General features: G+C 40.4%; 2 protein-coding genes across 2 annotated transcripts; both read left to right on the top strand.

Moving 5' to 3' along the window:
• Nucleotides 1–512: 512 nt before the first annotated feature.
• DUSP19 (dual specificity phosphatase 19) lies at nt 513–7,706 on the top strand. The gene is made up of 4 exons (XM_042784061.1): nt 513–831; nt 1,002–1,048; nt 2,096–2,248; nt 6,474–7,706. The coding sequence occupies exons 1-4, from the start codon at nt 612–614 to the stop codon at nt 6,693–6,695; spliced, it is 642 nt and encodes a 213-aa protein (XP_042639995.1). The 5' UTR covers nt 513–611; the 3' UTR covers nt 6,696–7,706.
• Nucleotides 7,707–8,256: 550 nt separating this feature from the next.
• On the top strand, nt 8,257–21,449 carry NUP35 (nucleoporin 35). The gene is made up of 9 exons (XM_032995214.2): nt 8,257–8,358; nt 9,183–9,353; nt 11,269–11,396; nt 13,201–13,261; nt 13,875–14,016; nt 14,398–14,467; nt 14,558–14,686; nt 16,661–16,828; nt 17,172–21,449. The coding sequence occupies exons 1-9, from the start codon at nt 8,340–8,342 to the stop codon at nt 17,247–17,249; spliced, it is 966 nt and encodes a 321-aa protein (XP_032851105.2). The 5' UTR covers nt 8,257–8,339; the 3' UTR covers nt 17,250–21,449.
• The last annotated feature ends 413 nt before the right edge of the window (nt 21,450–21,862 follow it).

Genomic DNA, 21,862 nt, shown 5'->3' with positions numbered 1-21,862 from the left:
AATTACACTTGCTACATTCTCCACTGGCAGACCGAAGCCCCACAAATAATAGAAATTAAAAAAAAAAATGTATATAATTAAGAAGACAATGTTTTAGGTGAACCCTAAGGTTTGCAGAAGCTAAAAAAAAAAGCGATGGCCAACCTCCCGCGCCTGACGCCACCAAACGCCAGGCCACTCATCTCTCCCAGGGCGACCCGAACGTTTCGCAGGCAGTTCTGTCCCACCCCTGCCGCTCCGCCGGCTCGAAGCGGCGGGAAAGGGAAGGAAAGGGAAGGAAAAGGAAGGCAAGGTACGGCAATACCCAACACCGGCAAGGCTCCGGCTCCAGCCCGAGCCCCGAGCCCCGCTCCCCACGGCGAGGCGAAACCGAAACCTCGGCCCGGCCCCCGACCCGCCTCGGCGCTGAGGGCAGCCCTCACTGCCCGCCCCGCGCATGCGCGCCCGGGCACCGCCCCCGCGGGGCCGGCGGCCAATGGGGCCCGCCGGCGCTCAGCCAATCGCGGGGCGGCGTGGTGCGGCGGCCGGCGGCGGGCTGCGCGGCGGCAGGCGGGGGGGGGCGGCCGGCCGCCCCCTCAGTCAGTCGCGGGGCGAGCGGCGGCGCCCGGGCCATGCACTCCCTCACCCAGGAGATCCGTAGCTTCTCCAGGGCTAACCTGCGGAAGCAGCGCACCCGCGTAACGACGCTGACCGGCAAGAGGATCATCGAGACGTGGCGCGGCGCCTGCCTGCAGGTGGAGGAGGAGGCGGAGGCGGCGCCCGGCGGCGGCTACGTGCAGGACCTCAGCGCCGACCTCCAGGTCGGCGTCGTGAAGCCCTGGTTGCTGCTGGGTGAGTGGGGACGGGGGGCGGCGGAGCGCCGCGTCCCGCCTGGCCGGGACGCCCTCGGTGCCGCCCGAGGGGCCGCGGTTCGGCTGGCGAAGCGAGGGGGGGGCTGGGGGGGGCCGGGGCTGCCTGCCGGGAGCGGGGTTAGCCCGGCAACCCGCTCGCTTTCTCTTCAGGGTCGCAGGATGCTGCTCACGACCTGGAGACGATGAAAAAATACAAGGTAACGTCACACGGAAGTATAAGTGCCCCTTGTGTAGCGCTTGTTAGCGGATTTCACTCAGAAGGCCTAAATTACTCTAAAATGACGTGAAGGAAAGTCGTGCCGTATTTGCCGTTTAAAAGGCCGCTCCATTTGCAGGTGGATGGATGCCTGGGAGCTTCACGTGAAGCTGAAATATTTTGCTGCAAGACTAATGGTTGTTCAGAGCTGCTTTTCTGGAACAGATTCTTGGACTGCCACATGCATTTTCTGTTCCAGACACGAAGCAGCATCAGGCCTCCTTGCCTTATGGGGATCGATGAAACAACAGCAACACCCCCCCCCCCAAAAGCAGCAGCTCTAAGTCTGCTCCAAACTTTGGTCTTTTTACTCTTCTCTGTTACAGTAATGGGGTGATAAGGCCTTTTGACAGTGGTGCTTCTGCAGGACAGGGAGTGCACCAGTCTGGCATCTGGTGCCATCTAAATGTCACTTCACTGTACATTAAAATAACCCACAACCTGGCCGTTCCCTGAACAGAGCAAAGATGGCAGGAGGCCAGGTCTGGCCTCACCTGCGAAGTGCAGGTATAGTTTACTCTGAAATCCTTCTGCTCCAGTAAAATGGTACTGGTAACTCACCAGAAGGAACATTAAGCTGATGGGTTAGGGCAGGCTTGAAATTTGGGGGACTGTTGGGTCATCTGTGCTCTCATTCCTATTGCTTTCTCTGTTATTTCCCACCTGTGTACTGACAACTCCCTTTTCTGTTGAAAATCCTCACGTTAGTCTGTGTTTGGTTGAACACAGATCTCGGTGTTTCCTCTTAAAAAAAACAGGAAGAAAATCGAATTTTATCGCAATATATTTTAACATGGCAGTAAAACTTTGCTTAGAGAAAAGCACATCATAGACAGAGTATGTATATAAAACTAAACAATGCAGTTGTGTGAGTTACAGTCTGTATATGCCTAAAGAATAATCCACCTTTACTGCTGCTAATTTTGCTTGCTGTCTTCAGAACATGCCTTTTTCCTTTTTTTTTTTTTTTTTTTTTCCTTTCACTTAGGTTACTCATGTTCTAAATGTGGCATATGGAGTCCAAAATGCCTTCCTCGATGACTTTATATACAAGACCATTTCTATTCTGGATCTCCCAGAAACTGATATTATCTCCTATTTCCCAGAATGTTTTGAATTTATTGAGAAAGCCAAGATCCAGGTACAGTATATCAATAATTAATGCTACTAGTTATCCTGTTAGATTATTTATTACCCTGTTTAAAATCTAAAGCAGCATCTTTTGTCAAAAGAAAGTTTGGTACCAAATGAATAGTTTTGCTATTGCTTTCTTAAATTTTAAATGGAGAACCTAGGCAATTTCTAAGCGTTCCTGGAGACATGGCAACGCTGTTAATCCCAATTCACCCCAGTATTGCTTTTTTAGAATGACCGTCTTTGGATGTTTTAGAGAAATGCTTCTTTAATGCAGTTGGAGCAGTGGTTGATTTCACATAAAGAAATCCTATCATAAGTCCAAGTAACTACATCTGATAGAGGGAACTTTCTTTTACTTTCTATAATTTATCCATCAGGAATGTTGCTTTGGATTAGCAGAAAGCCTAACAGGGCTTTTAGAAATTTTGTCAGCAGCCATCCACCATCCTGGAGCTTTTCCTTGATCATCCATTGAAGATGTGGCACATTGAGCTGTGAATCCACATACAGTTACGTACCGAGACTGTCAGAGAATTTGTTAATAGTCTTGGAGCCAACTAGTGATTTAACTGCTAACAAAATTCTGAAGAAGACATGATATAGGAAGTAGGGTGATGGGACTCCTTCTGGGGTTGCTTGTCAGACTTGTCTGTAACAAGACCATCCCTGACTCCCGTTTGTTAAGTTCAGGCTCACTGTGTGATTCATGACAGCCATTGCTTTGGTATCAAAACGGTGACTTGACAACTCAACCTTATTGCACGTTATCCCACCATATCTACCATATTCATTATTTAGGTAGATTGGGATAAAAGAAGATAATCTTGCCCCAGCTTTCTTTGCGTCACACAATGTTCTTTCCTTCTCTCATTTATCATTTATGAACTATGTGATACGCATTGTCACTTAATGACCTTTTCAAGGTTTCTAGTTACCGTTTCCACTTCATTTCTAAATGAGACTTGCCATTCATAACTGCATAGTGTTGCTTTCTGCCTTTGGTGTTTATGTTCCAGTTACTATTTTGGAAGCTAAGGAGTCTTCCTGAAGACTTCTACAGCAATATTGATAGTTTTCTAATGGGAGAGTTGGGGGAAAGAGCAGGTAATTGATGGAGTAGTCATTTTCCAGGATCAGTTCACAAAGCATGTGATAGTAGTATGGGGAGACAGATCTCTGGATAGTTTTATTCACTTTGCTTTATCAAAATAGTGTTAAAAGAGCTTATGATAAATTTTATCATGAAGTGATTTTCTGTTTAGTCACAAAGAGATACTACTGCTTCATCTCCTAACATGGGGGAGGGAGAGACGCTTACTGGTGAGAGAGCATGATGTATGAGAAATTATTACTGACGTGTGGTTAACTTGATGAAGGAATATGAGAGCACTTGAATTTGAGAATGCGAGTGAAGCCTGCACTGTTCAGCAAGCTACTGCCAGCTGGTACTTGTAACGGGGTTGACTTTTCTAAAACTGTAACTGCTCAAGTCTGTAGACATCATGGTACAAATTCTGATACTGATCAGAGCTCACCTTTTCTTCTAGGCTCCAAATTGGCAGGCAGGTTTTCCATGACATGTTAGGTGACCCATATCAGATCATAGTGCTATGAATGAGGGATATTTTTTTTTATCTTTCTGTTTAATATCTAATTACAAAACCTCTAAAATCTTGTCTTTCCAGGGAGGCAAGCTTAGCTTATTCATGAACATCTCTCCTTATTGCTCCTGCTGTCCCTCCTAAAGAAAAAGCCCTGGCACCACTGCAAAGTAAAGTGGATCCCTAAGGAACTACATTAACCTATAGCTCTTCACCAAAAGCTTTAGGCTTCTTTTTAATTTCTTGCTGTGGTGAAGCTTTTTGACCACTGTGTATAACCACTGTATAATCACTTTTTCTCTTGGTGGAAGGTGATTTTGCTTTTCTCTCTATATATAAATTTTAAAAGCACATCTTGGTCTTGAATCTTAAGAGGTTCTTGCAAGTCCATAGACCATTTCTGGGTAGGTGAAGGCTAGGCTAGTAGGATCAGAGCAAGGAGTTCTTGGTGAATAGAGATTAATTTCATACCTGCAATCTGTTTCTCACTTGTATTCTGTATTCATATCTAATGCAAAATTAGTTAAGAATGACATGCCAAATTCATCTTTGTATAAAGAAACAATGGAGTTTAGCAAGGAAAGATGAATGTTCTCAGTATTAAATTTGATTCAATGTTATTGCCCATGCTCAGTAGTTTTCAGGTCTGTTCTAGGGATATCTCTATATAATTTTTGGCAAAGTACAACAGAACAGGCATTATAAAAAAAAAAAAAAAAGTGAAAGAGGAAAATAAAGCATGACCTACACAAGGAGGGGGGGGAAAAAAAAAAAAAAGGATCACCTTCAATGTTTATTTTTTACCCTCAGTGCCACTGCTAGATATTGATCGCAATTATGGTATGTTATGTCTGAAATAACTCCCATTAAGTCAGTAGTAAAAACTACTACAGATCTACAGCGGATAAGCTTCAGCAATTGCTTCATTAACAGTGGCATAAATTTAATTTTTAATGTCATAATTTAATGTAATTATTATAAAAGAAACAGTGGATTTACAGGTCACCACTGGCACTTCCTCAAGTAGTCGCAATAAATGTACAAGTCTGCTTTGTGCTCTGCTGTAGTCCTGTGGTCAGGAAGCGCGCCCCTGTGAATGTGACAAAGGGAATGAAGATTACGATTTGCAGCAGACAGTGCAAAGGGGGTGTGATTTCTTGCACAAAAAAAGGGTGGTGTTGTGATTCATCGTGCTAGGATGCAGGATCTTAGATTCAGTTCCTAGCTCTGCCATGAACTTGTTGTGTTACCTCGAGCAAGTCATTCTTCTAGTCTCAATTTGGCATCTCTTCAACAAGGATAATAACACTCAATTTCACACCTCTTTGTCAATTATTTAAAGTGGACGATTTTTGGAGCGGGAACCATTTTCCGCTCCATGTGTTTATTAATATACCAGATCATTGCAACTCCCAGGTCTGTAACCTAAGTCACAAAGTTCCTGAAAAAGAACCCTGTTGGTTACAAGGTCTTTTTTTTAATGTGGATAAAATGTCCATTGAGTAATTTGTGCCTGTTAAGGGCAAACAGAGCAGACTGTCTCTATCTAGAATATGTTTGTTTAGCCTCAAATATCTGAGCACACTCTGTGGTGTTTCAGTATCTTTATTCGGAATATGGAGATGCTAAGGTCTTTTTTTTGTGAAAGTGGCATTTGGCAGACAGTTTGGACCAAGCCTTTCCCAGGTCAGAGTCTGACATACAAACACGACAACATAACAAAACCTGGGTGTTGCAAACATTGCCTAAGCCACACTGGATTGTCTGGTTGTCTCTGTGTTAACACATGCCGTGAGTTCGTAATGGAACTTGCAGTGTATTTTTCAAGAGTCATCTGGGGGTCTCAAAGGTTGTGTGGGAAATGTTTAAGTAGGATATTCATTTTATAGGTAATACAGGATAAGCCTGAATTTAACCACCAGGACAAACATGGGTGAATCTATCGGAGGTTCAGTAGTGTTGGATTTTGCACTTTACTCTCCAGTTAAGGGACCTTAGTTGTACCAGCTATACCAGCCGCTACAGCTGTACCAGCGGTGTGATGGGGAGGTAGAGATTTGTTGCAAATCACACGATATCTTTTCTGATTTTTCTGTTCCTATGCATGATCCTGCTTACCCAGAATCTTCACTGAAGAACTCCAGAGTACGCAAGAAGCGTGCGACTGAAACCACAAGATGTTCTAAAATCTGCCTCTGTGCCTAGCTGTTTGCTGCCTTGCTATGTTTTTAACCTGGTAACAAGACACAGTCAAGTTCCTTTCTATATTGCAAATAAGATCTATTTTTAAATTGGCACCCACTTAGATCGGATATCTTAGTATCCTAAACATCAGTGATTTGGTTTTCACGTGAGGGGACTGCTGCAAGGCTTTGGGGAAACGGACAGAGGAATTGTTCAAAGGTATGAATTAGGTTTGAAGTATTTGATAAAGTGGCTTTGGTTAGAAAAATGTTTAATTTGGGGCTTAGATATCTGTGTTTGGAGTTACTTATATGTGTAAATATTTGCTGTGAGCTCAGCAAGGAGCTTTCAATAAGTCTTAATAGATTTTTATATAAAGGTTCTAAGACTTGTTGCTATCTACTTAATGAATATCACAACTTATGTTTCATTTGTTTCTTGAAGGATGGTGTGATACTGGTCCACTGTAATGCAGGAGTCTCCCGTGCAGCGGCAGTAGTCATTGGTTTTCTAATGAATTCAGAAAGACTGAGTTTTGCTAGAGCCTTTTCCTTGGTGAAAAATGCAAGGCCTGTGGCTTGTCCAAATCCTGGCTTCATGGAGCAGCTTCACAAGTATCAAGAACAGAATATAAAGGCAAATGGAAGCATAAATGATCACGACTGATCAAAAGGGAGAAGCGAAACAATCCATTTCGAGTATACCGTAACAGATGTTGGATGCACCCTAACCTGTAATTTTGCAGTCTCCTTTCACATGTGCATTTTGAAGTCTTTTTTTATTTTTTCTTATCGTTGACTTGATCCCCTCTTTTTTCAGCACGTAGTCTAACGGCCAAATGGTGTTCCACTGACTTTGTAGATGATTTTGAACAAGAACAAATTCTTCCTAGAGTGCTAATAGGTAGATAAGGTTCAATTTCCCTTGTAGTGTTAGAAAAAAACAGAATGATGGTTTTTTATTGAACCATAAGGAAAAGCAGGCAATAGAGAAATAAAATAACTGAGATAAGTTGCCCTGTTTACTTTAGTACTAAGCGAAATCTATGCTTTCTAGTTGGTTGTAAAGTCTAGATAATAAAATGTTCATATAATAAGGTACCTTGATACTGAATTTTAAATGTGTATTAGAACTAGAGAGGATTTTATTGAATTTTGTGGGCTAGCCAGCCATTAAATATTTTTGGAAATCAAAACAGATGGTCTTATGAGGATGTTCAAAATGTGTTAGGATGCTTTAATGCTTCACATCTTTCTAGTATTTCTCATCAGGCAGTGATATTAAATGCACTAGCGTGATGTTTCCAAAGTGCTGGAACCAGGCTATCAGGTTTTTTTTTATTAGATGATTTCGTTGGAGATACGAAAAATGTTTATAACAACCTATCTCTGACTCGTTGCTATTGCCTTTTCTTTGCATTCAGACCTCATCTGCTGTCCCCTCACTCCATTCCACATCACGTACAAAGAAGAGACACCATACGATAGGTAACTTTGACCCTCCTGACAGCTCTTGGGCTGGAATTACTGTCTTAAGGTGGCGTGTTTAAACAAACAACAACAAAAAAAGAAATTGTGAAAGATTTTAATAGTATTTTTTGGTGGCCTTCGTGCCGGTTCTAAATGGTTTGATATATTAATATCCAATAAAATAAAAATAACACTGTGTTTGGATAAATTTTGTGCTGAAGTGATTTGAAAGGTTTGGTTTCAAGAACCGACACAGTATTCTCTCCTCATACCGCTAGTTTGAACTGTAGTATGTCAGTGCCGATTAAACTACACTGTGTCTTGTTCTCAGTATTTTTTACTGGTGCCAACACAGGGCGTAGGTAACCCCCCGCCAACCCCAACTCCCACATAGCACCTGATCGCTATTCTGTGGTCATAATTTCCCCGTTCCCAGGAAGGACACTGGGCACTGCATTTCCCAGTTGGGATGGGGATGGTTCTGTGCGTGCTGTCGGCCCTGGAAATGACGGACAGTCTGTTCCCCCCGGGCGGTGAGTAAGATTTCCCGCTGGCCCTCAGTGACGGGTTTATGAGCGCACAGTCCGCAGAAAGAATCCAGAACGAGCGACACCCGGCCCTCGCTCGCAGAGCCGGGGCGGGCGGCGAGGGTTTGTCGGGGGTCCCTGGGCGGGGACGCCGGACCCGCTCCCCTCACTCCCCTCAGGGGCCGCTCATAAGATGGCAGGAGGGCGGGGCGGAAGTGACGGCGGTAGGAAGTTCCGTCCCGTTTGAAAGCGCCCGGCGGAGCTCCCCCGCCTGCCTTTTCCCGCCGCCCAGGGCTGAGGTGGCCGCTTTCGGCATGGACCTGCCGCCCGCAGGTGAGCCGGCCCCTGGGGCCGCTTCCTGCCCGCGCCTCGCCCCGCTCTCGCGGCGTTCCTGCGCGGCTGTCGGGCGCGCGCGCGGGGCCGTTGGGCGGCGCGAGGCGCCTGAGGGGGACGTTGCTTCGCTTACCCCTGGGGAGCAGCCCGCGCTCCGCCGGCCCGCTGAGGAGGGGCGGGGGGCGTGTGGGTCGGGGGCTAATATCCCGCTCTCGGCGCGGGGGGACGCGCTGGGGGGAGTCCGGAGGCCGCCGGGCTGAGGTGGGTGAGGGTGGGGGGACCGCGTGAGGGTGGGTGTCTTCCTCTGGGGGAGATCCGGAGTGGGGCGTGGGGTGACACCGAGCGGCCGGTGCTCCGTCAGGTAAGGGGCCGCACCTGAAGCTGCCCGGGACGCCTGGAGAGCTCGGGGCGTGTGGCGAGGCCCGGCTGTGGCGGCGGGGGAACCGCTCTGACGGAGCGTGTGCGAGCCGGCCGGCCGGGGGAGGAGAGGCTGGCCCCGGCCTGGTGGCTTTTACACAAGAAGCACCTTTAAAACAATCTAAAAGCTGTAACTGCTCTCAAAACTGAAAATCCAGCCGTAATCCAAGTAGTATATTTTAAGAACAGAGTTTTAGAGTGGCAGTTCTCATAGTTGCAAAAAACGCAATACTGTGAAGAAAATACTGTGAGGAACTTTGCTTACCTGGGAAACAAATGATTAGAACCATCTTAGTCACTTAGTGCGTTGTTTTATGTTTCTCGAATAGAATCATTGTTTAAGCAACCGAAAAGGCTAGATCATTTGGCTTCTTCCGTGCTTTTAAACTTTGTTTTCATTAATGCAGGAGCGGAGCCGATGACCCTTGGTTCCCCGACATCTCCAAAACCAGGAGCTAGTGCTCAGTTTCTTCCTGGTTTCTTGATGGGCGACTTACCTGCACCAGTGACTCCCCAACCTCGTGCTTTAAGTGGCCCTTCAGTAGGTGTAATGGAAACGAGGTCTCCTCTACTTGCAGGTCAGAATTCGTTAAATGCTGAAAAATTGTCCTGAAAGTAAAAATTTGGATTGTCTTATTGTTCTATATGACTGTTTCAGACTTGAATTCTTGTAGTTTAATAACTTGCTATAAATGAACTCAGCTCATTGGATAAACAATGAACTCGTGTTTTGAGTAGAGTGTGGCTAAATTCTTCAGAATAACCTTAAGTTTAATATATGTTTTAAACATGGCAGTTTGGGTACCAGGGAAGGTAGTATGAACCTTTCCTAATATAAAATCAGTTTATAAGGCTCCTTACAAGTCAGTTTCACATACAGCCAACAATGTCTTCTCTTTGTTTAAAATAGAGATGTCTGCTGGCAGGCTAAATGCAGCTCGTACAAGTTGCTGATTTCATTTCAGTTAATTCCAAAAAGTCGTTTACAGATTGTCAGAATTCTAGAAACTGGATGGAGAAAAACTAGAAAATACGTCTTAATTAATATCTTGATATCTGCTGTAATTGGGCTGGAGTAGTGACTTTTGCCAGCTGTAGATGCTCATCTCTTTTCAGCTCCTTAATTGATCTGATTAGAACAAGTCCTTACCCATGTTCCTAAGATGGTGGTATTATATGTCAGTTTTTCCCTGAGAGGCATGAGTGATTAACAGCTTCACTGATTTATTTCATGTTATGACTGATCTTGGCTTTTTTATTAAATCATTTGGCGTGATCTAAATATCTGATGGTGTTAGTGCGTTAGTAATTTTGAAGGAGCAATTGAACATTGAAGTACTGCAAGATAATTTCAGATACTCTTTTCTTTCAATTCCAAACAGAATTGGATTTGATGGTCCTTATGAGTCCCTTCCAACTTGAGATAATCTATGATTGGTGGTCTCTTGGTTTTTTGCTCTTGTCTGCTCCCCTCCACTCCCAAGCCTCTTAGGAAGATATTTATGAAATTGAAAATGGTCGTGTGAATTTCACCTAATTGGTTTTAAAAGGGTTTATTACAGCCTCAGAGTATCAATTCTAGAAAAGGGGGAAATAGTAAGATACTAACACAGGCTTCCCAAAATGAGTGATTAATTATATCACTTAAACTGAAAACCTTGATGGGAGAGTGTTTTCTAAAATACACTGTAACAGTTCTTGGATGTGTTAAACAGTTCAGAGAGGAGTCTTGAAGCTCAGAATTTAGGATTGAGAACTACTTTGGACAAGCTTAACTTCCAGATGTTTTGTGAGTGAAAACTATGAAGTCAAACTACTTTGTTTTTTTCCTGGAGTAAACCCACACAAAGTGTTTAGAGATTTGTCAAGATCTTTCCCTAGGTTTAAATCTCTGTTATACTGGAAGTCCCAAAGTTTACAAAATGAGAGAGCAGTTGGTTTAACTTCATCCTGTCTAAATGTAAGCTAGTCCCTGCTTTCAAGAGCTTATGTTTTTACTTAATAAGAAATTACATGGGAAGGAAAGGCATTTGGACAGGGAGCATGTGACAGCATGTGCAATGTTTGTGTGCATTTTGGTATGGTTCTTTAGCATGTAGAATGTCTCAAGTCTTAATAACATTGCTATTGTGTTTCTGCTACGGGGAAGTTGGTCTCTGAAACAATTTAAATGCACTACTAATCTGCCTTAAAATAGGAAGATGCAGATATGTTCTTTATGAAAATAACAAGTACACATAAGTAGGGAATATACTGGTTTAATAAGAGATCTGAAAGTGTTAGGTGATACTTGTGTAAGGAGGCAATTTCTAACACATGATGTTCTTCTGTAGAACATTCAAACCTGAACAGTTTAGTAGGCCTGGTGAACCCCCAGTGAAACAACTAACAGGCTTTTGGGGCTGAATTTACTCTTGACATTTTAAGAATGAGTAGCACTGGAGTAAAATTAGAGGTTTTCTCACGCTCTTCATTTGTTCCTTTTAATTGCAGGAGGATCTCCCCCACAACCAGTAGTCCCTACACATAAAGATAAAGGTGGTGCTCCACCAGTTAGAAGCATATATGATGAATTATCTAGTCCTGGACTTGGATCAACACCTCTAACCTCAAGAAGACCAGTAAGTGGCTTGGGCACTGGCCTGTTCTTAGCACAAGATGGGAGGTAGCTTACTGCCTCAGTGAATTCTTATTTATAACTTATTTGTATACACTACTGTAGCAAAATGACTGACGGCTCTTTAGATCATGCTGTTTCGTATTCTGGCTGTTTGCAGTGCCTGTTCTTGTGTGGCCTAAATGAGAACTTCACTCGTGGGCTATCTCCCATTGTTACTGATTTTTGATACTGTAGAGAATGAAAAATGCAAATCATACCTCTGCTAGGCTTTGTACATGACAAATACAGGCTTGTTAAAGCTTTTCACCTTCTTGCAAGTTTGTTGGGCTGCTGATTGCTAGAAGGGTCAATATATGTGCGATCTTTTCTTTTAGTTGGTGATAGAGGCGCTTAGTGAAATAGAAGGAATTTTGTGCTGAGTCAAATAACCAAAATTTGAGTAGGGTGGTGGGGTTAATTTTGAAAGAATAACAGTAACATTTCTAGAAGGTCATTCTAACAGTAAGCTCTGCTACTTGCCTTGACTGAGCAGTCAAGCGTTGGGTAGGTTCATTTTCAGTGAACTTGATTGTTCTGATGCAAGCAGAAGGCCTTTCACTGAATGAGCAGTCTTTTTATTGACTGTTGCCTTCTGAAACTTCAAGTTCTCTGTGAAGGACAGAATCCAATACTGTTTTAGAGGACTGGATATTAAAAAAAAAATAGAGAGCGAGCAGCTGTCAGAACACATGTTGCTAGATACGTATGTGTTCCAGACTGATCTTGTATCTAAGAAATACTATGATTTTGGCTAAAAATAGACTAAAATTGTTTTGGATATTGTAATCCTTCTTTGTTAAAAAGGAAATAACTACTAGCAACTAAAACTTGAAGCGTACTTGCTTTTAGTGTAGTTGCACTTAGTAGTTGAGAGGGCAGGCAATTCTAGTGATGAGGAATACAAGTGGGGATTATGCTCCCATGACTTCTAAGCCCTTTAGTTAAAATCAGATGGTGGTAATTTATGATACTGCATACTTTACATCAGGATGCATGTGAATTTGTGAATTACTATCTACAGCAATAGCGAAATACCTATTTTGAAAAACTTAAGCCATAAGGTTTCTGAGTATTGATACCTAAAGTTACTTGGTTTCACAAAGCATGTGTGATTGGTGTTAGGTAATGGATTTTTCAGTTCCTGTTACCTAAAGCTCACCTGAAGACTAAATAAGTTTTATTCTTGTATACAGGTAACTCCTTCTTGTTAGATGATAAAATATTGTAGATATTGGTGATTGGTGTTAGGTAATGGATTTTTCAGTTCCTGTTACCTAAAGCTCACCTGAAGACTAAATAAGTTTTATTCTTGTATACAGGTAACTCCTTCTTGTTAGATGATAAAATATTGTAGATAGACCGTGAATCCTGTTGCTTGTAGTGCTTCCATTCTGTAGTATGCTCTACACTCCCATACTATCTCCGATACTGGCATTTAAGCCTCTGATCAGGAAAGTTAGATGCTTTCTATTCTAAGGCTTAGTCATCAGCTGGAAATTCCAGAATGTACTAGTTGAGTCTTACTGGATGTCCAAGGTGTCTGCTGTGTGCTAGAACGTAAAAACTTGTCAGATAACTTTTCATTAATAACTTCTAATAATTTTGTATTAAATATACATGTCTGTTCTTACTTTTAAAAGTTAGGAGTAGCTTAAGGCAAACAGTAAATATTCTTGTCTGATGCTTAAGTTACCTGAAGATGATTTCTTCTGATCTGAGAAGTGTACCTTTAAGAAAGATGTGTTATTTTCTGTATTTTAATGCAGGGTAGCTTTTCTCTAACACAGAGTCCATTGGTTGGAACTATGCCATCAACTCCTGGAACAGGTAGGTGTCACGTCAAAGTTATATAATCTACTTTCTTGCTGCTTTCATTAGTATGCAAAAATCCTCACTGTTCAAGCTACATCGACTCCTTGCTGAATTGTGAAGGAGTTGCATCTTTATTTACTGGATTTTCAAAAGGTGTGTGAATAGGAAATATTTGCCACGCTGAGACTGACTGAATTTCCATCAACTTAGTCCTTATTGAAAATTTGTTGTGTAACTGAGCACAAGGTTGGTTGTACTTGAGTGAAGCAGCCGAGATTGATGGGTCACCTTCCATCTTCATAAGGTTTCCTATCTTGTGTATGGACCTGTGGCTTCCTGCTAAGCTTAATTCTGCTGTCTTGTTCCTTTTTGGCTTCTGCATTAAGCTGCTGGTGTTTAGAGGTTAAGGAGATAGTGAAGTTGCTAGTCATAAAACTTACTAGCATGCTTGCAGATGTGAAGTTTGGATTGGTTTTACTGTTTGTCTGTATCTGTAAATAATTCTCCATCAGAATCTTTCATATACAAGTTCAATGCTTGATACTGAATTTATTCTTTTATTATAGGCTCTTAAGTTTATCTGTCTTGCAAAAGTAATTTGTTAAACAATGCAATTTCAATTTAACAGCTTCAAGTATGTTCAGTCCCACAAGTATTGGACAGCCTAGGAAGACTACTCTATCTCCTGCTCAGCTAGATCCTTTTTATACTCAGGGTGATTCCCTGACTTCAGAAGATCAACTTGATGACACATGGGTAACTGTATTTGGGTAAGTTGGTTTCCAAAGTATTAGAAAAATTATGGGTGAAGTCTTTGCAACATACAGAAAGAAGTACTTGGATGTTGCTGTTGTCTGGCATCCCTACATTCTGTGGGAAATACAACTGTGGTTAAAGCCAGGAAATGCATACACTTCAGTGAAACACCTTAACTGAAGCTATGTGTTAATTTTTTCCAGTTTCAATTCTGCCATTGAGTTGTGTGGTGAAGTAAAAATGCCTAGAAGATAATATTCCTCAAGTCACTGTTTCTAAAATGGCATTAACACACTGGTCTGTTTTGGATTTCTAAAAACCCTTCATAGGGTTATATTTTAGCACCAGAATTCTTAAACTAATTATTTTTTGAGTGTTTTTTTTATGTCTTTCAGATTTCCTCAAGCATCAGCTTCATATATTCTTCTACAGTTTGCTCAGTATGGAAATATATTAAAGCATGTGGTATGTCTTAGTTTAAGACTTATTTCTGAAAGCATTCTGGCTCATTCTTTAAAAGGCTAAATTTCACAATTTTCCCTTAATCTCATACAGATGTCCAACACAGGAAACTGGATGCATATTCGATATCAGTCTAAGCTTCAAGCACGGAAAGCCTTAAGTAAAGATGGAAGAATTTTTGGTGAATCTATCATGATTGGTGTCAAGCCGTGTATAGATAAAGTAAGTTAATAGTTACTTTTACTTAAATATAAGGCACGCTGCTTTTGAGTTTTCTCTTTATTTTCCCTGACCTCTTAATTTTTTTCTTTTTGAATTGCAAAGCACTGGTGGTTCAGTTGTATAGGTATAGTCTGTTTACATGATATTTTTTTTTGTGTTTGGCAAATTTTCCTGCGGAGATGAATTATGGGAAATCTCTGTGGTCCTTGGAAGTTACAATGCACAGAGTTATATTGCTGTACAAGTTATGAAGTGAAACCGTAGCGTTTAGAGGCAATGAGGATAAGTTTCCCAGACTGGAATTTGTGGCTTTTAAGGGCTGCAAGATGTGTGACGGCAGGTTAAGACTGTTACTGCTTCTAATGGTTCCTCTTTTTTTATGTAAACATTTATCTGGTTCTGGCTTTTCAGTTTATCTCAGTACGTCAGACTGAAAACTGGTTAGCAAGACAGTCCTGACCCTATTCTCCCAGCTGCCCCCAGAAAAACATGTTCCTTTCTTGTAAGTAGTGGTTGTGTTAGGCATGGCTGTGTATTGGTCTAATTTTATCATGAGCTATTAGTTTCTAGGCATTGGATGCTGGACATTAGCTTCAGCAAGGGACAGTCATTCTTCTATAGTTCAGAGATGATTTTTCTGGTCTCCCCTAAGGATAAGTGATGCTAAAGAGCAGTGTAAGCTTCCAAATGTAAACCATTGTGAGAAGGCAGTCGTAGAAATTGAGCTTGCAATTACTTGTGTTTTTATCAGTTTGAAAAGTGTCTTATCGTGATTAAAATTCAGAAGAAAATGTACTTCAGTACCCCTTTCCTCTGAGGGCTTATGATGGTAGGGCTCCAGTCTCATTTATTGTTTTGGTGTTGAGTTTGTATCAGTGACTGAATTGCCTATAAGCTGAAACTTGAAGTAATGATGTAAGACTTTTAATTGACAGGCATCTGATTTCTGTTGCTTATGAATTCTCATTATGTCTTTTGTGGGTGGTGTCCACTTTCAATAAAAAACCCATAATCATTAACCTGTATTTTTGGAGGCAAGAGAGATTTCTGGAGACTAATCCATTGAGGGTTTGATATTAGCTCTTCCTTGCAATTGAAAACTAGATATGATGGATTTGACATCAGTGCTTAGGATTCTGATTTAAAAGTAGCAATTAGTTCCATGGGTTCCCCTTGTGCTGAGCAGAGTCAGCTGCCGCCCACACTAGACACCAATCCTGTCCTGTAGTTTGGATAGCTGTTCCCTGCCAGATGTCCCCTGTAATTTCTGCTGTCTTTAGGCTGGTTGAATGCTGCGCTTCACTGACTCTAAATGCAGCAAATTGGGTCTCACCGGGCTGCTTGTCGTTTCTCATCTTGTTTTCTCTGGGTTATTGTGGAACTTGTGCTTCCTATCAAGTCACTTGCAGTCTCTTCCATTCTGCATGCATTCATTTCTATACATAAGCTTACATAATGGAGCATTCTGACTCCTTTTCTAGCATTTGCTAAGGGGAGTGAGTGAAACGCCTTGGCAAGTTGAATCTGAGTAAAAAGCTGTAAGTTGGTAAAGGCTTGGAGACTGTCCTGTGTGGGTCAGCTAAAATATTTTAGAAGTATTTAGAAAGAGGGTTTTATGCTACTTAGTTCCACTGGGCCTGAAAAAAGTTGCTACTTGAAGGTTGTTGCAAGTCTTTCAGTTTATTTTCTCGATACTGTTTTAAACTTGGCTGACATTTAGTACATACTGTGAACAGATTGCCAGCTTCCACTGCTTCGCAGTGGCATAACCCAACATATAAATGGTAGCAGCGAGGAAGATGCTTGGTGGTGGTGTGTGCTTGGGTGCTCTGTACTGATAGGCAGTTCGTTCTTGGGCTTTACTTACTTTGAGATGTGAACTTATTTTATCAAATCTAGATAATAGATAATACTTGATAGTAAAGGTTGAAATAATGCTTTTTAATATTTGTTTATATTAAACCTCTTTTTAAGAGTGTGATGGAAAACTTTGAAAGAAGTTCTGCATCTTCAATGTCTTCAGTTTTCACTTCACCTACAAAATCTGTTGGCACACCAGTGCAACCTGCAAATAATACTGCAAGAATTTCTACAATGAGACCTCTTGCAACAGCATATAAAGCTTCCACTAGTGACTATCAGGTATTTTAAGGAAAAAAGAAGCATGTGTTTCTTTGTGCTATCTCCCCTAACACACATTAACTTCAATGGTGACCTTAGCCTTTATTTTCTCCTGTAATTTCTTTAAAGATGTGGTTTAAGTATAAAGTTGAGTCTGTTCAGACTCTAAAATAATAATAATTAAAAAAATAGACTTGTCAGTTTTCCAGAAGTTAAGGGCTTGTTTTGAAAATCTTTCAAACATATTTTTTCAAAATATAATAGTACTTAGGAAAAGAAAGTAAAAAAACCTGGTTAGTATAAAAACCATCAACTATATGTTGACTGATTTTTATTTTCTCTCTTCTTTCCCCTTGCCTTCTAGGTGGTTTCTGACAGACAAACTCCTAGGAAAGATGAAAGTATTGTATCTAAAGCAATGGAATATGTGTTCGGCTGGTAATATAGAAGAGGAAGTAACTCACTAAGTGGTCAGGGTTTGAAATATGCTACTGGCATCAGTGGTTAGTTGTATAACTACTGGTGGCAGTATTTTAACTTACATCTCACCTGTTATGCCTTCAGTTAATTCAGCACACATGTAGCTTGCACTTTAAATGATGGCAATGTACACACAGTTTTAAAAACTGAGGAAGCATAAATATAAGTGCTTTTTTCCCATTTGTGCTCTGATTGCATGATTGTAGAAAAAAATATCAGCACTGACTTTTCCTCTGTAATTACTTTCTGTGAATTACTTCCCAGTATGTTGGAGATGTTTAAAATGGCAGCTTCATTTACTGATGCCTTCAATTTTACTGTGTTGTTTTTTTTTTTTTTTTTTTTGTCTGGAAAGATGATGGGCTACTTGCAGGAAAAACACTATGCACAGCTGGCTCCCAGGGACAGGGACTGCTCTTAGTATATGTGACTTCAATTTTTTTATTAGGTTTCATTGCTGTTTTATAATTCTCTGACATTGTTCTAAATGTTATAGGAACATTTTAACTCTTTGTTTTATTAATAAAGCAAAATAAAGTTAAGTTTTTCTTAGGTTGGTTTTTAAACAAGTATGGGGAAAAACTATGTGCAGTACTCTTAACTGTTAAGGATGATGCTGCTTACTGTTTAGTTAAGTGTTATCAGCAGAGCAAATGCTGCTGATTTTTTTCTGAAGTAGTAATACCCAGTGTTAAAACTAGCTAATGTTTAAATGTCATCTCCATGGGTACTTTATGGCAGTGTGTGCTTAACATGTAACAAACTGTAGCATTTTAAGCTATAAAATGTTGAGCTGAAATAGTGGAATAGAAAAATGCAATGTGTCGGTGACCAGAGCTGCTTTCATTTTAAGTCTCTTCTAAGAAGTTTTCTCTAAGGTATTGGCTGAATGATGATTTAAAAAAAAAAAAAAAAAATTGAACTTCCCCCAACCTTGAAGCTTTCTTTTGGAGGTGAGCCTCTCAAGTAATCATGTGTGTCATGTAAGTTCATAGTCTTTGAGGTAAAGGTCTCTTTCACCAGGGAAGAGAGCAATTTTTTTCTCCAATACTTGGGAAATTACATGCAACTATTCCTTTTTTTGACTTTGTGGATATGTTAGTGTGGGTCAACATCAGCGTCTTAGTTGGGGTCAACAGTGTGTTGGTCAGGTGAATGCCCAGTCATACCCATTTCCATGCTTTGCTTCATGCTGCAGTGTGGTCTCAGAAGTTCTTCAGCTGCACTTCTCTGATGAAATTAGACTGAAAGATTAGTCCAGGAGCATGCCTCATGTCCCTCAGATGCTAATGGACACCCAGTTTACAGGATTAAGCTAGAGATGGTCCTGAGGAAAAATTCCCAGAGCCCTTAATGAGAAGTTAGGTTTCTACCTCAGGGCACTTCATGCTTCATTGTTATGCTTTAGAAGTCACCTACGTGTAGGCAGATTTAGAGATTTTTGACATGTTTTAGTGTAAGTTCTGACTGATGCTTTTGGAATATTGGTTGCTACTCATCCATTTCCTTTTGATCAAAAGGAATGGCTCAAGACTAATTAATATCTGAATGTTTTTTCTCAGTGCATTGGACTTGGTGAAAAATATGATGTAGATGACTTCAGAAAGAAAATAGGTAGTTGAGATTAACTCTTGTGTTGCTAGTTGCTTTTCAAAATACACTTCTGGTGTGCTTCAGGCTTGTAATTATGTGTATAGGATTTAGTTTAATGAAGTGATGAATAAGATTGAACTGGGATTAAGTAAATTTGAAGCCAAATACATAAAGAAGGAGTTATAGACAAAGTCAGTAGTTTCCAGTGACTTATTTTACCAATAACTACCAAGTTTAGAACTGTGCTAAGTTGTGGGGGTTTTTTGTTTGTTTTTTGTTTTGTTTTCCCCAGCTGTTTACCTTAATCTCTTGTTTCTTACAGCCTTAAGAATGATTTTACTAATAGGTCATTGCAGGTTCCTGTGGAGTAAAAGCACTTGGGAGTGGTGGATGTTGTTTACTTTGCTCTGGGGGTAGTAAATAGGAGGAGAAGAACATTTAGAACATAAAAATCTGTGTAATTCTGCACAGTATCATTAAGACATTATCTTCATATGGCTTCTGGTAAAGACTGCTGGCAAGACTTAATGTGTGTTGTCTTAGTGTTGAGCATTAAACCCTGGTATCAGTGATTTGGGCTTACGAAGTATGAGAACATTAGTCCCACACTGCACAAACCACTGCATAGCTTCGTTGCAATGTGTTCTCAGTAATACTGTTATTCATTATATGAGTATACAGGGGTCATGTGTGAAAGGGCAGAGGATACTGAGAAGTACATGTGAGAAGAATTTGAAACACTTGGAGGTCTTCAAGTAAACCTTTTCAAGGCTAGCTAATGTTGCTAGGTAGCACTGCATTTAAAAATCCAATTATTCCTGTTCAGCTATTTACCTGCTGTTTTGCTATAAGGAAGGATTCTCTTCTAGCAGTAGCTAGATGTGATTTACATGAAAACCAAAGTTATGGACTTCAGTTAGTGATGTGTAATATATGCATGAAACTCAGTTCTGGTTTCAGTTGTATGGGGTTTCTTGTAAGACTGCAAATTACATTTTTTTCATTGGATTAGGGCTTTAGTTTAAAATAAAACTCGTGATTACTTATTTTCTGTTGTCTGCCTACATCACACGCATGTTACTCAGGGATCTAATTCACTTCTCTTAGTTTATAGATCTGCACAGTTTTAAATTCTAGAAGGATTTGTTGTATTGTTTCAGCGGTAATTTCAATACAGTTTTAACAGGTATTCTTTTGGTAAAGACTCTCTATGACTTGAGATGGCGTTTATTTTTGTCCTACTTTTCCCCTCCCCTCCTCAACTTAGCTCTCTAGTAGCTTTCGAAGTAAGTGATCCTTACTTGTGTAAGTCATGTACACTAACATAAAATGAAGATCAAAAGTTAGAGTACATCATGTCTGCCTTTCATTTCAAGTTGTAGGCATCTACCTCCACCATGTGGCAGTCCTTCAGAACTTTAATGACAGTTTTAACTGATATTGAATGGCATGCGGTGTGTTAATTATACTTCAGTTAGAAAGTACATAAACGGTAGCATAAGAAAATAGCAGTGTTCAAATGTCTCTTAGTTGAAGTGTTTTCATAATAAAGAAAGGACAAATATGAGTTTACTAAATGTCTTAATTAGTGAATAATTCAGACTTCTAAATATTGCTTCAATGAAATAGTTATTAAGCTTTTAAATAAAGTTTACCAGCATTTACTCATCTCTGTTTTGAGATGGATAAATTGACCACATGATATTTTAGCAGAATATACCACAATATCAGTTTTTTATGAAAATTACTGCCTTTTTTCTGGTAGTCTGAGTACATGTGTAAAAGTACAAGACTTGCATCAGTTTTCTTTAATTTGACCTTAGGTGACTAGGCCACTGATGAGTCTGGAAAAATGTGCTGCTTAAGTATGTTCAGAATTAGTAAGCTGTTCAGTTAAGTGAGTGAAAACACAATAAACTCGCTTACACACAACTTGGAATCTGGAGTTGGTTTACTGAATTTCAGACTCCAGGTAAAAAGGCTCTGGAATAAACATTTTAGACCTATTTGTGGTAATGCTTTGTTCTAATTGTTTAGATGAGTAAAAGGTGTTCTTTTGATGTGGTGTGTCTTTCAGTAAGTATTAAAGTACAAACAAAGTGTCAAGCTTCTGTTCGTGTTTACAAATTAGATCTCAGTTGTCAAAGTTGCCTTTAAAAATGAATGTATAATTAATAACTTTGTAAAGTGTTTTTGGTGTTCTCCTAAGGAGTCCTTTGACTCAAGTAGATTTCTGTATAATGCATATAAACTGTGCTTCCATCAACAAAGTCATATTTTCCACTTTTCTGCAAGTAAACCTCATGTTAAAATCATGAGCATGGCTCAGAAGCTGTGAATTCTTATGTCCTACATAATGTCATCAGATGTCTTGATTCTTCTTCGTGTTTGTACGTTTTGTAAGTGAACTTTCAGTTTAGAGAGTTTATTGCTGAGGTAAGAAGATGCAGTTAAAGTGATCCTCCAAATCTGGTCTCTGTAGATGAAGTGCTGTTTTTTGTTCGTTGTAGCCCTTTTGGGTGTCAAGTTGGAGACTCTTCTGATTAGAAACATGAAAGTACGGAATTTATCTGTGAACAGTCATTGTTTTATTTATCAATTGTTTATTGCATCAGATTTTGGTATAGTTTACTGCAGTAATCAGTTTATGAACATATCTTTCTTTGTAGGGATTAGTTGAATATTCAGTGTGAAAAGTAGAGAACTTTTCACTGATAGAAAGGAAAAAAAAAAAAATTGCGTGTGTCAGCCACCTAATGAGCATCTTTTTTATCTGCCTTTGGAGCCATGTGTGTTCTGTGAGAATCTGTCCCTTGTTGGAGAATTAAGTTCCAGAAAAAGCTGTTTTCTTTTTTAAGGATCTGGCCAACCCCCGGTGTAAAAGAAGGTAACCTTGAGTACATGAAGCAAGGGTTACCTGACAAATGGATGTCCGTGGAGATCTTGCAAGTTATAGTTCTGTAGTGTGGATTATCCAGTTAC

The sequence above is a fragment of the Tyto alba genome, unplaced genomic scaffold, assembly GCF_018691265.1.
Source record: "Tyto alba isolate M040663 unplaced genomic scaffold, T.alba_DEE_v4.0 Super-Scaffold_7, whole genome shotgun sequence".
NCBI lineage: Eukaryota > Metazoa > Chordata > Aves > Strigiformes > Tytonidae > Tyto > Tyto alba.
Note: the sequence above shows the minus strand (reverse complement) of the source record. Positions and strands in the feature narration are given on the sequence as shown.